We start from the raw sequence: 13,860 nt of genomic DNA, 5'->3' as shown, positions 1-13,860 counted from the left end.
ATGTTTGTCAAGACATCAGACAACGAAGACAGTGATCCCTAAAAACTGGAAATAAACAAGATGAACTACAATTGCCCAAATTAACTGCACAGAAAAAGTTTCCAGGTTGTAACCCAGGAAGGGGGACGCTAGGTAGAGCCTGGTGGTCTACAAGTTGAGGAGATGAGCTGAGAGACAGGGAGATCATGGGGGTTACAGTGCACAGAACAGAGTGACAGTGTGGAAAGGGTTACACAGAGAAAGGGCTCAAGAACTAGAGGACTCCCTCCAGCGTTCAGCTGAATACTGGTCAGTGCATGTCATGAGTACGATCAGGTAAAGAATCAGCATTATGGGGAACAATATCAGGAGGTCATGCAGGGTCAGAAATAGTTTCTGTTATCACCAGTGTGAGTGGAAAAACCTCATAATTCATGAAGCATTCAGTATTCAGAAGGGTTTTGCCCTAGACTTAATCCTACTCTGGTTGCACCTAACAAAGCTTAAAAAAGCACAATCTGAAAAGGATCTAACTGCTCCCACATAATGTAACTATCCTAGAACAAAACCTGAGAATATTTCTAAGAATACAAAAATATCCAGCACTCAGCAAGGTAAAATTCATATCTGGCAGCCAATCAAAAATAACCAGACATGCAAATAAGCAGGAAAATACAACCTAAAATATGGAGAAAAATGAACCAATTAAGAGTGACCTGGAAATAACAAATGGGACTGATTTAGTAGGCAAGGACATTAATATAGTTATTTTTAACTTTACATATTGTAGTCATATGTTCAAGAAGCTGGAGGAAGGATTCGGCATGTTAGGTAGAAACACGGCAGATATAAAAAGGTTCCATTCAAATTTCTAGAGATGAAAACAAAAATATCTGAGATGAAAAGTACACTGGATATGATAAACAGATTAGACATTTTAGAAAAAATAATAATAAATTTGAAGACAAAGCAATAGAAACTGTCCGACATGAAAAAGTGGGAGAAAACAAGACTGAATAAATGAAAAGAGTGTCAGTGAGCTATGGGACAACTTCAAGGAGCCTAACACGTATAACTGGTGTCACCAAAGGACAGGAGTAACAGAGGAACAGAAAAAATATTCCAAGTAATAACAATCAAAAAATTTCCAAATCTAATGAAAGAGTCTTTTTAACAACTGAAAAGAAACTGGAAAAACTGGATACCTACGTGCAAAAACAAAAACCCCAAACCAACGCTTTGATCCATATCTTATACCCTATATAAAAACGCAGTGTAAATGGATCACAGAGCCAGATGTAGAGTGTACAATTATAAAACTTTTAGAAGAAAACATAGGAAAAAATCTTTATAACCATGTGTTGTACAAAGATTTTTTCACACAGAACAAAAGCATGATCCATTAAAAAAAAAATGGACAAATCAGACTTCATCAAAATTAAGAATGTCTGCTCTGTGTATTACAGTGTTAAAAGAATGAAGACAAGCCCCTTCTCACTTGGAGAAAATCTTTGTAAATCATAATTTCGATAAAGTACTTGTATAAAGACATAAAGAACTCTCAAAGCTAAATAATAGGGAAAAAAACAACTCAATAAAAAATGGATGAAAGATTTGAAAACATCACCAAAGTAGTCATAAGCATGGCAAATAAGCACATGAAAAGATGCTCAATATTAGCAGTCATTAGGGAAATGCAAATTAAAATCATGATGAGACACCATGACACACCTATTAGAATGGCTAAAATTATAAAGACTGACCATACCAAATGCTGGTGAAGATGTACAGTAATTGCAACTTTCCTATAGTGCTGGTGGGAATGTAATTAGTACAACCACTTTTGAAAACAGTATGGCCATTTCTTTACAAGTTCAACATATACCTACCAAATGACCCAGTACTTCAACTCTTAGGTATTTACCTGAGGGACTTACATGTAAATGTCCATAGCATCTTTATTTATAATAGCCCCAAACTGGAAACAACAAAAATGTTCATTAGCCAGTTAATGGATAATCAAACTGTGGTACAGCCATGCAATGGAATACTACTTGTTAATAAAAAGGAATCAACTACTGATACACATAAAAACATGGATAAATCCCCAAATAATTATGCTGAGTGAAAGAAGTCAGATTAAAAAAAAAGCAAAATCAAAGGATTCATGTTGTACGAATCCATTTATATAAAAATATAGAAAATGTAAGCTAATTTATAGTGACAGAAAGCAGAGCAGTACTTGCCTGGCATGAAGGTTGGGCTGGGGGTAAGGAGCAGGTGGGGAGGATTACGGCAGACCCAAGAAAACTTCTGGGGGTGATAGATACGGTCACTGTCACGACTGTGTTGAGGGTTTCATGGGTACATAATAGATATGTCCACATTTATTAACTGTATGCTTTAAGTATATGCTATTTATACAAACTTTACCTCAAAGATACCTTTAAAAAGTAAAGCTAAAAATAGTCAAAGTACTGACAAAATAAAATATTGCACAGGAGTACGCTGTGCCTATGCAAAGGATAACAATTAGCAGCAGAAGAAAAATCATCAAATGGAGAAAAGGCTGGAGAAACATCTCCGATCATGACCTCTGTCCTGAATCAGAAGGAGGCTGGTAATTCGTTTGGGAATGTGCTGGCTGAACATGGTACAAGTGCTCCGTACACACTCTCAGTCTCAAACCATAGTTTCAGGTCCACCTGAGTAGAGTTAAGTGACAAGGTAGTGAATACAGTGATCAGAGTTGCTAAGAAGTTCTCTACAATAATAACAGATAATTAAGGGAGAATGTTATTTTTCTAAAGATTTTCAAAGTGTATGAACTCAGCCTATTCAAATGCACACACACAAACAACATATTTTGAGATTAGCAAGGAAACTAGATTATATATTTGGTTTAAAAAGCTATCAGGGGCAGTTCACACTTCTGTGTGGTAAATAACCATACGTGGGCCACAAATTTAAGCTTCTGTTAGTTAAAAAAATATATATTTTTAAATTTATTAACCTGGCTGCTCTGAAATCATACTACTAATAATTCTTAATTTACATTACACTTGAGTCATTAGTTCATGCAAGGCCTGCTTTTATTTTTTTATTTTGTTAGTTTTAACAATATAATAAAAGCCATGAACTTGCCACTCAAAGCAGAAGCTAGAAACCTACATGGTCCTCCTGCCCACATTCCATTCCATCCCACCACCCTCGCTTCCCCAACAATGAAGGTAACCCTCATCCTGAATCTTGTGTCCACAAACTCCTTGCTTTCCTTTTTGTATAGTTTTATTAAACCTATATGTAATCTGTTAAAGTATATATACCTAGTTATTTAAAACTTAAAACAGATAGTATCATGCTCTGTGCATGTACTCTTTTGGGGAACTGACATGCTTGTTAACATGTTTCTAGCTGTACATATTGCTCTAAGAAATTATGTGTCTTAGTATATGTAAACATTCAACCCTAATAATGCTAAACCTTTTTCCTCCCAACGTGGTTATACCAATTTGCACTGCCACCAGCAATGTAGAAGAAATACTCTATACTCACAGCTACATTTTTTGCCAACTGAATGTTATAAAATGGTATCTCACATTGTGACTTTTAATATCTCTTCATATGTTTACTGATCATGTATCCCCTTTTACTTGATTTGTGTATGTAGAGTTTCATATATTATCCCTGTGAATAACCAATTTCATTCACTGAATAGTCTTTCTCACTGAAAGACATATCATCTTTGTCAGATATCAAAGAAATGTATGTGTGTAGGTCTCTTTCTGAACTCTTCCATTGTTCATTCTGTCTAGTCCTAAGCCAATAATACCACATATCTTAATTCCTGCACATTAATAATAAGCCCCTCTTCCTGTTTTTCTGCCTCAAAAGTGTCTTGGTTATGCATCTTATCAAATACCATGAAAAAACTTATTGAAATTTTCACTGGAATTTAACTGAATCTACAAGTCAATTTAAGGAAAACTGTTATCTTCATAATACTGTCTTCCTGTCCATGAACATGATATATCTGTTTACTTAGATCTTACTAATTTTTTGTGCATGGAGGTCTTGAATATTTTTGTCAGATTTATTCCTAGACATAAATGTGACATTCTCTGACTCTATTATAAATGTCCTAGTTAATTTCTAGATGTTTACTTATGGCATATAGAAATGCAACTGACTTTTGTATATTAATCTTATTTTCAAGTATCTTGCTAAATGATTTCTAAAAATTTATAGGGGGGGTTTCAAATAAAAAATCTTACTATTTGAAAATAATATTTTATTTTCTCCTTTCCAAGTCTTTTGCTTCCATAATTAATTTATTTTTGTCTTCATGCGCTTATGGAACTTCCCATAAAATATTGAACATAAGTGGCGCTAATGAACATCCTTCTCTAGTTCTGAATTTTTTTAACGATGCAATGACTTTATTAATCCTTGTTTCAAAACTTTATGTTCTGGCTTCTTTGGCTTAATTAACTGCAAATAAATATAAACTGTATAAACAATAATTTAAAAAGCAGCAGTGTCCAAGAGCCTCAGAATTTAAAATATTACAGGTTTCGATATTTCACTATATCCTAAACAAAATTTTTTAGGAGTCAAAATTCTTGAAGTTTCGGTTTTTTTTTTTTTTTTTTTTTTTAAAGAAGTGGTCAATTCCCTTTGCTTCACTGTTGGAAGCCTCATCAAAATTCTGAACAAAATCACCCTCCTCTCCAATAGCAAGTGGAGCTTTTCCATCCAGCTTATGCCAGGATCTTGAAAGCTTGTTGACACCAAGCTGGTCTAAGATTGGGGTGACCTTTCTGTCAAGGGCTTTGTCTCAGCATGGCTGGTAATGGTGAAAGTGTTTGCTGCCAGAGACCTCTGAGCGTTAGGACTGTTAAGGTGGATCATCACTCCCTGGTTTGCAAATACATTTACCTATTTAAAAGTCAGAGATACTGTTTATTCCTAGTTTCTTTAAGGAGAACTGAAGATTTTTTATCATCTGTGGTAACAGATATTTGTAATATCATCTGTTACTCTGTATATCATCTGAGGGTGGTTCCTTTTTATCCTCACAATTATGCCTGAAGTTTGGCAAGGTTTCTGTTGGTTTATGGTGGGTTTTTCTCATCTTAGGGTGGAAACTGGGCTTCACAGGGGCCTGGGGTTTGCACTCAAGTAGTCTCAGGCAGACCAGCTTAGACTTCAGTTCCTGATTTTAAAGAGAAATGCTTCTAACAGTCAACTATTGAGAATGTTTTAGGTTTTTTAATTAGAAAAAAATAAGATTAAGGAGGTTCTTTCCTGTTCCTAATTTACTAATCTTTTTTAAAAACATCATAAATAAGTACTGAATTTTATCAAATTCTCTACTGATATTTTTCTCCTTTAATCTGTTGATGTGTTTGGTTACATATATGGATTTTCTAACATGAAACCATCCTAGCATACATAAATCCAACTTGGACATGTTGTAGTATCTTTTTTATATATTGTTAAATTTCATTTGCTAATACATTACTGAGAATTCTTACATGTATATCCTTGAGTGAAATAAAACTGTAATTTCTTTTCATAACATTTTTGGCACCTGGGTCATAATGGCCTCAAAGAGAGAATTCCCATCAATTTGGCCTTAAAGAAATGGAATTTTAAACAGCTTTGGAAACCCAACATACATGTAAGTTGGAGAACTTCAGAATTAGCTGCAACTTCTAATCCATCCTGATCTTAAATTAAAAATATAGATTCTTAGGTCTCATGAAAGATTTTGGAGTTTTAGTAAGCACTTCAAATGTCACTGATAAAGATGACCCACTGACCATGCTTTGAAAAACAGCACCCTCGTATGGAGACTTCCTGGCTTCCATCTGCTCTCACGGCAATAAGAGAAAGAGTTAAGACAGGCCCAACAGGACTACATGGTGGAGCTTCCAGTGAGTGAAAGAGGGGCAGAGTTGGAAAGGCTGAAAGCCCTTGATTCCCATTAGTGTCTCTTAGTAAGAGGACCACAGTGTGCCCAGGACAGTCGTATTCCAGCATAATTAGTAATCATTCCCCCTCTCACTTTAAAAATGTCCCAGTTTGGCTGTGTTTTCTCTCTCCTGTTGGAAGGCTCCATGTTAGAGTCTTCTTTTTTATGGTAAGATAGGTCTGAGACTGCCTCAGGCTTGGATGGAAGGCCTCTCCTTTCCCCATTTCAATGCCCTCTCCCAGTTCTGAAGGCTAAATAAAAAGCAGAGTTTGAGAAGGCACAGGATGGACAAAAATGTATGCCTAAGATAGGGCTAAATACCCTTGCATTTCACATCATTCAGACCATTCACCAGGTGCAGAATCTACAAAGGAATTTGGGCCAAAGCCCTAGCTACTAATATCACAAAAATTACTTTTTCCCATAAAAGTCCATCATAGCCATGGTGAGCTGGTAGGAATTCTGAAGTGTGAACCACAGGGGAAAAAGAAAATCTTTCTAACTATCACAACTAACATATAATTTAAAAATAAATACATAAATCTTAAGTTCTACTTTTCCAATCTACTCAGGTGTCAACTGAGGAAAAAAGTAGTCTGAGAGGTACTAGTTATTTAAAATGTCTAATTTCTAACACCAGTTCTTTCATGATTCTTTTCCTTGAAGACAAGGTTTCTACCCTTCATTTGAACCAAAGTTCACTATAAGCCTCTGTATTTTCAGAAATCCAATTTACATACTAAAATTCATGACTGACTGTTCTTTTTTTTTTTTTTTGCGGTACGCGGGCCTCTCACTGTTGTGGCCTCTCCTGTTGCGGAGCACAGGCTCCGGACGCGCAGGCTCAGCGGCCATGGCTCACGGGCCCAGCCGCTCCGCGACATGTGGGATCTTCCCGGACCGGGGCTCGAACCCGTGTCCCCTCATCGGCAGGCGGACTCTCAACCACTGCGCCACCAGGGAAGCCCCATGACTGACTATTCTTATCCTCCAAAGAATATAAAGCAGGTATTCAACACACATTATTTCAAAGAATTGTATGTAAATATAAACACTAGTCTTTTAAATTATATTATCAATATTAAAATATACTGGCAGTATCTTATGTAAAAGACCTAAAATTTTATTCACACATGAAACAATAAATTTATGGAATAAACCTGAATAATTAAAGGCATCTAAAACACTGATAGATATTTCCTATGTCTTCAGTATCTAGATTCAACAACCCTCTCTCTCCTCAGTTCCAACATGCTTACCGTAATTGTCAACTGTTCCTTTGCCATTACTTTATTACTTTTTCCTTCTTTACCACTTCTTTACAATCACAACACCACCACCTCATCGCCACCATCACAACAATAGCAGCAACTACTTGCTGAGCACTCAGGATGTGCCAGGTGCTGCTGTGAGAGCTTAATGTGAATTAACTCATTTGATCCTCACAACAATCTTTTAAGAAAAGGAATACCCCAACTATATAGATGAGAAAACAAAAGCACAGAGAGAACAATCTAGTAAACGGTGGCACAGGTACCTGAACCAAAGCAGTCGTCACAGCCTTCCATTAGAGTTGCCTTTCACAAATTACCCCACACCTTCAAAAATCTGCTTCCTGACTACACGATCTCATCTCTCTCCTTTCTGAAATTCACTCAACATAATGAGGTTAGATGATCACTGTCATTAAAACACTCCTCTGCTTAATAATCTATTTTACCTAAAAATTAGTTACAAAATGTAGACCAAATGCGTACAAATCAGGTGTTCAAGATTCTTTTCATTTTGGACCCATCCTCTCTCTCTGGCCTCATTCTCTATTTAGCCCATCAGAGGAACACTAAGCTAGAAGTGATCAGGACTACATGCTTATTTTCTCACACAGCATGGAACATAACAGGTGTTAAAAACATTTGCTAGATTAATGACTAAAAGGCTTTATGGTTTTTCTCATACCTAGCTGTAGGTTACTGAAATGCTAGGGTTCATGGTGTTCACAAAGAGATCTCTTTCCTAATTCCTTTTGAATAGTAAGATGATACTGTTTAAAAATCCAAAAATTCACCCATGACGAAATAAGGCACTTCAGAACAATTAAACCAGTAGTTTTTTCTCTTCTCTTCTCTTTAGCAAAAAAGTAGCAACTGGTGGCCCTACCCAGTAGTGTGATTAAAGAAATAAAAGCATTCTTAATATTACCAAGAACTTTATTACTAACCTGTTGAGGAATAATGGTATCTCTATAGCTTGGTAAAATTTTCAGAGTGACACTTCCACTAATATTTTTCAGTAATTCTTGTAATTCCTTTGGATTGTTTCCAACCTCATGGCCATTGACTTCTTTAATGATATCTCCCACATGAAGCAGACCCTGTCGATCTATCATCCCTCCATGAAGGATTCGGGCAATTACCAGATCATTATTTTCAACCCTAAATGTTACACCCTAAAGGAAATAAGGAATGGAATTATTGATTTTAGGTTGTTAGGAAGAAATCTTAAATAGTCATGAACATGTATGTATAAGAAGATAATTCCAAAAGTAGGTAAGTGAATCATTCCTACTTTTCCCACATTCTCTCCTGACTCAATACTCTAATCTCATTAAACCATGTGCAACTGTGATAACATATACCAGGGGACCGTGGCCTGTTAGGAACCAGGCCGCTCAGCAGGAGGTGAGTGGCGGGTGAGGGAGCAAAGTTTCATCTGCCGCTCCCCATCACTCCCATTACCGCCTGAACCATCCCCCCCCAACCCCATGGAAACACTGTCTTCCACAAAACCGGTCCCTGGTGCCCCAGTGGTTGGGGACCGCTGACATACCATCCCTTAAAAAAGGACTTCCATGGTAAGGGTAACTGAAAATGAAACATATCTTAGCTTGCATTCCACAGGATAAAAGGAAGCTTGAAGGAGCAAGAAAACGTATTTGTGCATTCTGATGGCCTTGTTCCCGGCTTTTCTCATTTTTCCACTTCACTGTTCTTATAGTCAGAGCCCAGAAATAAGCATGTCAACAGGAAATTGTAAACTTCATTACTTATAGAGTCCTACCAATGTTTTCAATTTTTGCTAATTAATTTTTATTGGAGTATAGTATAGTCACTTCAATTTTTCATAACAACCTTCTTCTGTGTTTTGATACTATAATTAGCAAGCAACCTGAGTTTATTTCTTCAAAGGGTATAGGAAAAAAATAGTTATCTTTTGAAATTTTTGCTACTCATCGGCAAACTTCTTCTCGCCTCTAATTCAGTTTAACTTTTAATTTTGGTTTAATTTTGCACGCTAAATCAAGTTGAGAGAGCATCAGCTGTGTATTTTATACACAGGCCAAAAAAGACTGATAAAACAAACATGAATGAAGTTTTCATAATGATACAAATTATGAAAGAGAAAAAAAATGAGATAGAGTAGTGACTCAGCCACTAGTATGTCAGATTTCAGATTTAAGAGGGTACTGACTTATCAACTCACCAGTGGTTCCCCAGCTCTTTTGTGAATACCAAGAATACGAATGGCATCTACTGGTAATAACTGATTATTGATAGAAGAATTATTCATTTCTGGGCTTGATGGAGGTGACTCATAACACTTTGATGCCACAATATCATGGGCCTCCAAGAGTGACTAGAAGGATTCAAAACAGCCTGTGGTTATTAATTACAGATGGAATAAGTTATTAAAAATAACTTAGTTCATTATCCCAGTAGAGTACTAAAAATTTCCAAGGCACAATTATTAAATTCCCAAATATAAGTTAAATCAAGTATATACAGAATCTTTTTATGACATATAAGCATGTATCATTTTACTTATTATCGAACAATATTGTATTCCTTGTTTTAAAAGATCTGAAGAGACTAATAGTTTTGTGACTTTTTTAGAGACTGATAGTTTTGTGACTTTTGTTTAAAGCCTTATGTTTAATGGAAACTGAACCTAGATGTCCAAGTGTGATGCAATAGAGGCAATGAATTTCATTGCCACCACTGTCATCACCGTCACTCAATATTTATCAATTCCTATTTGTTAGCTATCATACAAATTCAAATGGCAAGGACCGTAAGTCTTATCCTAAGCCTGTTGTTAGCAACACCACATATTTTTCACATGTACAAAATGTCTGGATATCCTAAAAAGATATCCAGTGAATAAAAATTAGCATCTTATATCAGTGATAAGAAATTTCATATTACTAATAAAGGTATAAAATTTACATTTTTGGGGGGAAAAAAGAGCCAGTAATGGTCCTGAATATAGTACACTTTTACCTCCTACATTTACTGTATATGTGCTATCTTCATGGATGACTTTGCTCTAGCTTTCTAGGAATTTCTTATAATTTGGGGGGTTATATTTATTTTTATTTATACTGTAATTGTGTATACTCAGCTTAAACCTAAATTAAAAAAATTTTTTTGAATGGTGGGAGTGCAAATTCAAACAAAAAAAAGATCAAAATAAAAGGGGGAAAATGTCAACAGGTTCAGAACAGAAGCAATCAGTATACGGGTTTAATTGGTAATTTTTGGTCATTTCATGAAAATAGTATCAGAGACTGAAGAAAAATATTCACAAATCCATATATAAGTATTATTCCTATACATGCTGGAAGTTACTCAAATCACTAATCTGGGCTGCTTAGTTTTTACCATATATACTCTTCTTAGGCAATATTATCTACTCCTGTGACTTGAACCACTGCTTATACACTGAGAACTCCCTTGGTCCAGAACTCTCATGAGCTTCAGATTCATATACTAAAAATCTGCCCACAACTGGCCAAAGTCATGATAATTTGACAAATCAAAACAAAACTAAGGATTGTAGAGGATTGAAACATACTGAATTAATGAAAACTCCATAAGTCCACAATGCTATTTAAAAAACAGGACTGAAAAAACCTCCTTTGTTACCATTTGAGATTGCTATTTTAAACAATTCTTTACTTTGAAAGTTGGTAAAGAAAAGAATCTAGCATTTCCCTAACTTTTCAGTAGGAAATGCATTACAGGTTAACTAAACAGCTCAGTTGATGAGGAAAAGCTCTACTTTATATAAGAACACCAGCTAATAAATGTAGAATGAGAGAATTTGAAAAATGTCATGTTGCAACCTCTAATGAAAATATTGATTCAGGCAAGGATTATTAATTTATGTTTGTCAGTAGGTAAATGGTTGAAAGGAAACAGCATTTGTATAATGCTAGAATAATAACATACTAGATTACTTCCTAGTGGAAAGGCTTTCAAGGATAGGATCAGGTTGTCATTGCTCTTAATCAAGGACTAATCTCAGCAACAAGAGTGATGGACCAACCAGGTATTATACGTTGTCTGATGCAGATTAATTTATATTGTATCACCTTACTTAAGATGCATTCTAGTTCCAAATAATTAATTTGAACCATCTTTTAGGTAAAACTTCTGTTTATAAGAAATAGAAGGGATAAATAAACAACACAGCAGGAAAGCAACCAGATAAATCCAGGGAGTGGATTCCGCAGGAAAATGGCCTGGTCTCTTCCATGGGTCAACATCATAATCAAGGGAAAAAGGGATGGTCCACCCAGATGCCTCACATGGACCTAGGTTGAAAACTCATATGCACAAAGCAGCTATAAAGAATATTTTGGGGGAAATGGAGATGTGTGAATACAGAATGTGTACTACATGAGACAGAGGTCCACTGAAATGAAAAAGTGGAAATCAACAACTGAAAAAAAGGGTAAGTTACAAAATAGCTTGTGCAAAATGACTGCAATCAGTAGAGGAAAAAAATATGTATGTACATTTATGCCTAGAAAAAGTATGGAGGAATATGCACTATGGTAGTACAGTAGTGGATTGGGTAGTAAAAATGCAATGTCTTAATTTTTACTTGTTGCCATTTCATAATTTTATGTACTTATTAAACTTTATATAAATTTATGCATTAAATTTTATATACCTATATAAAAAATACAGCATGCTTGAAAAGCTCTACCAGATGCTTCTAAGGTATTGCAAACTTAATATGGCCAGTTACCTTAACATTAACATGTCCAAAACAGTTCTCCTAGAGTGGATGCCGTCAATTGTCTGTCAGAAATCCTGTCCTTATCAACTTCCCACATTTCTCTTCTGCAGCTGTCACATGTAACCACTCACTAAGCCCTATTGATTTTGCTGCTTAGAACTTGAAAATCCTCACATTTCCCACTATCTGTACTGCTGTCACAACTTCTTGCCTTGGTACAAAACCATCTGGCTCCACAATCTGACCTCTCCCTGTTTAATAACCACCACCACCCACCCACCCCTGCAATCCTGAGCCAAAGTTTCCCAATGTCCTCAGGATAAAGTCCAAATGACTTAGTATGCCTTATAAGGCCTCAACTAACTGGCCTCTTCACAAAGCTGTCTTTGACATGTGTTTGTATTTTTTGTACCTAAGATACAGATTTACGTAGGAACCATCTCACTATAAATGTACATAATTTTTGCAGTAACATTGTTAAGAGAGTCACAGAAAGTCTCTGAGAAAAAGCAAAGGGGTTTTGCCATTTGATTTTTAATGCTAAGATTTGCAATGGCAAGCAGGTGACACTTTATCCCAGGACCATTTATTGAACAGTCCATTCTTTCTCCACTAAAATGTACTATCTCGGTCATAAATCAAGTTGCCATTTGTCTGTGGATGTATTTCTGGGGTTTCTATTTTTCTAATACTGCCCCAATACCACACTGTCTTAATTACAGGTTTATAAGAAGTCTCCTCGACCTCCTTTTCTTCTGAAACTGATTCTTCTTTGGTAAACTGATTAACTCTTCACCTACATAGACAAATGCTTAAATTGCATTTATTTTTATTTTTATTTTTTTTTACCTATGGAAAGTATGCTATGTCATAGTTTCTATCATCATACAGCTCTCTTTTGTTCCAAGGTCATCAACTGCACCCCAGTCTTAGAAGCGATACTGAAAATGTATACAGCTGGTCACAAGGAGGGCTGGGAAACAGTGGTAGTGAGGAAGAAAAATGCACTATTACAGGGAGAAAAACGTCCCCAGCATGTGGTGTGATGGTGAAGCAGGGCTGTTGTTGTTGGTTTTTTTTAATTACACAAAGAAAAATCCATTCTGATGTATTTCTGTGACAGACCCTATACATCTGTATAGTATGTGTGTCTGCTTATGTAGTCCCAGCAGAATGGGATATTAAAATATCTAAGCTGGAATTTGCAAAATATGGCCCTAAATAATCTTTTAAAAAACATCATCTTAAACTGAAACTTAACTACTACAGGAGAATATTTTGGGAATATAGGGGACTTGGAAAGAAAAGCAATAGGGAAAGTTTACCTGGAAGTGAGGCTCTTTGAGTATACCAACCAGTTCTGCCACATTTTCATCCACATTTATTAGAGGAGTGATATCTTCAAGAATTTCGTTGACTAATTCCAAGTTATTATCACTGACAGCTTCTAGTTTTGAATCTTCTAGCCTCTCGTGAGCCTGAAAAGATAACAGTATATTAAAATAATAACACACACTGTTTTGCTCCAGACCGCGGTTTTCTTCTTGATTTGTTTCCTTTTTATAAAGAAAGTTTTAAAAGATATTACTTGAAAGTTTGATTCACTGCAACCAGATCTTTCAATGAGAGGTAATATATAGATTTCAGAGTAAATGTTATCATGCAATATAATAAATCTTGGCCTCTATTCCTACCCTAAAAGTAATGGAAAACTCATTTTTATAACTAAACCATGAGAAAACTGAATAGGCCAATGATAATTTAAAAAATGTATTAGATTTCCTACCTGACAGAATTTCCTAATGACTTTCTAGTCTAGACTCAAACTCTAAATGATACCGTTTATGCTTTATTAAATGATTAAGCATAATAAAAATAAA

At 35.6% G+C, this 13,860-nt stretch overlaps 1 protein-coding gene across 3 annotated transcripts in view; it reads right to left on the bottom strand.

Moving 5' to 3' along the window:
* Positions 1–13,860, bottom strand: part of PALS2 (protein associated with LIN7 2, MAGUK p55 family member) — a 106,078-nt gene that overhangs the window by 21,656 nt on the left and 70,562 nt on the right. For all 3 annotated transcript variants that reach the window (XM_082845880.1, XM_082845881.1, XM_082845882.1), the window contains 3 exons: positions 13,306–13,458; positions 9,437–9,589; positions 8,175–8,402 (listed from right to left, as the gene is read on the bottom strand). In XM_082845880.1, the coding sequence (XP_082702006.1) occupies positions 8,175–8,402; positions 9,437–9,589; positions 13,306–13,458 (534 nt within the window). The remainder of the gene's footprint in view (positions 1–8,174; positions 8,403–9,436; positions 9,590–13,305; positions 13,459–13,860) is intronic.

Source organism: Leucopleurus acutus (genome assembly GCF_964270905.1).
Source record: "Leucopleurus acutus genome assembly, chromosome: 9".
In the NCBI taxonomy this organism is placed as follows: Eukaryota; Metazoa; Chordata; class Mammalia; order Artiodactyla; family Delphinidae; genus Leucopleurus; species Leucopleurus acutus.
The sequence above is the reverse complement of the archived record's forward strand: the minus strand, read 5'-3'. Positions and strand labels throughout refer to the sequence as shown.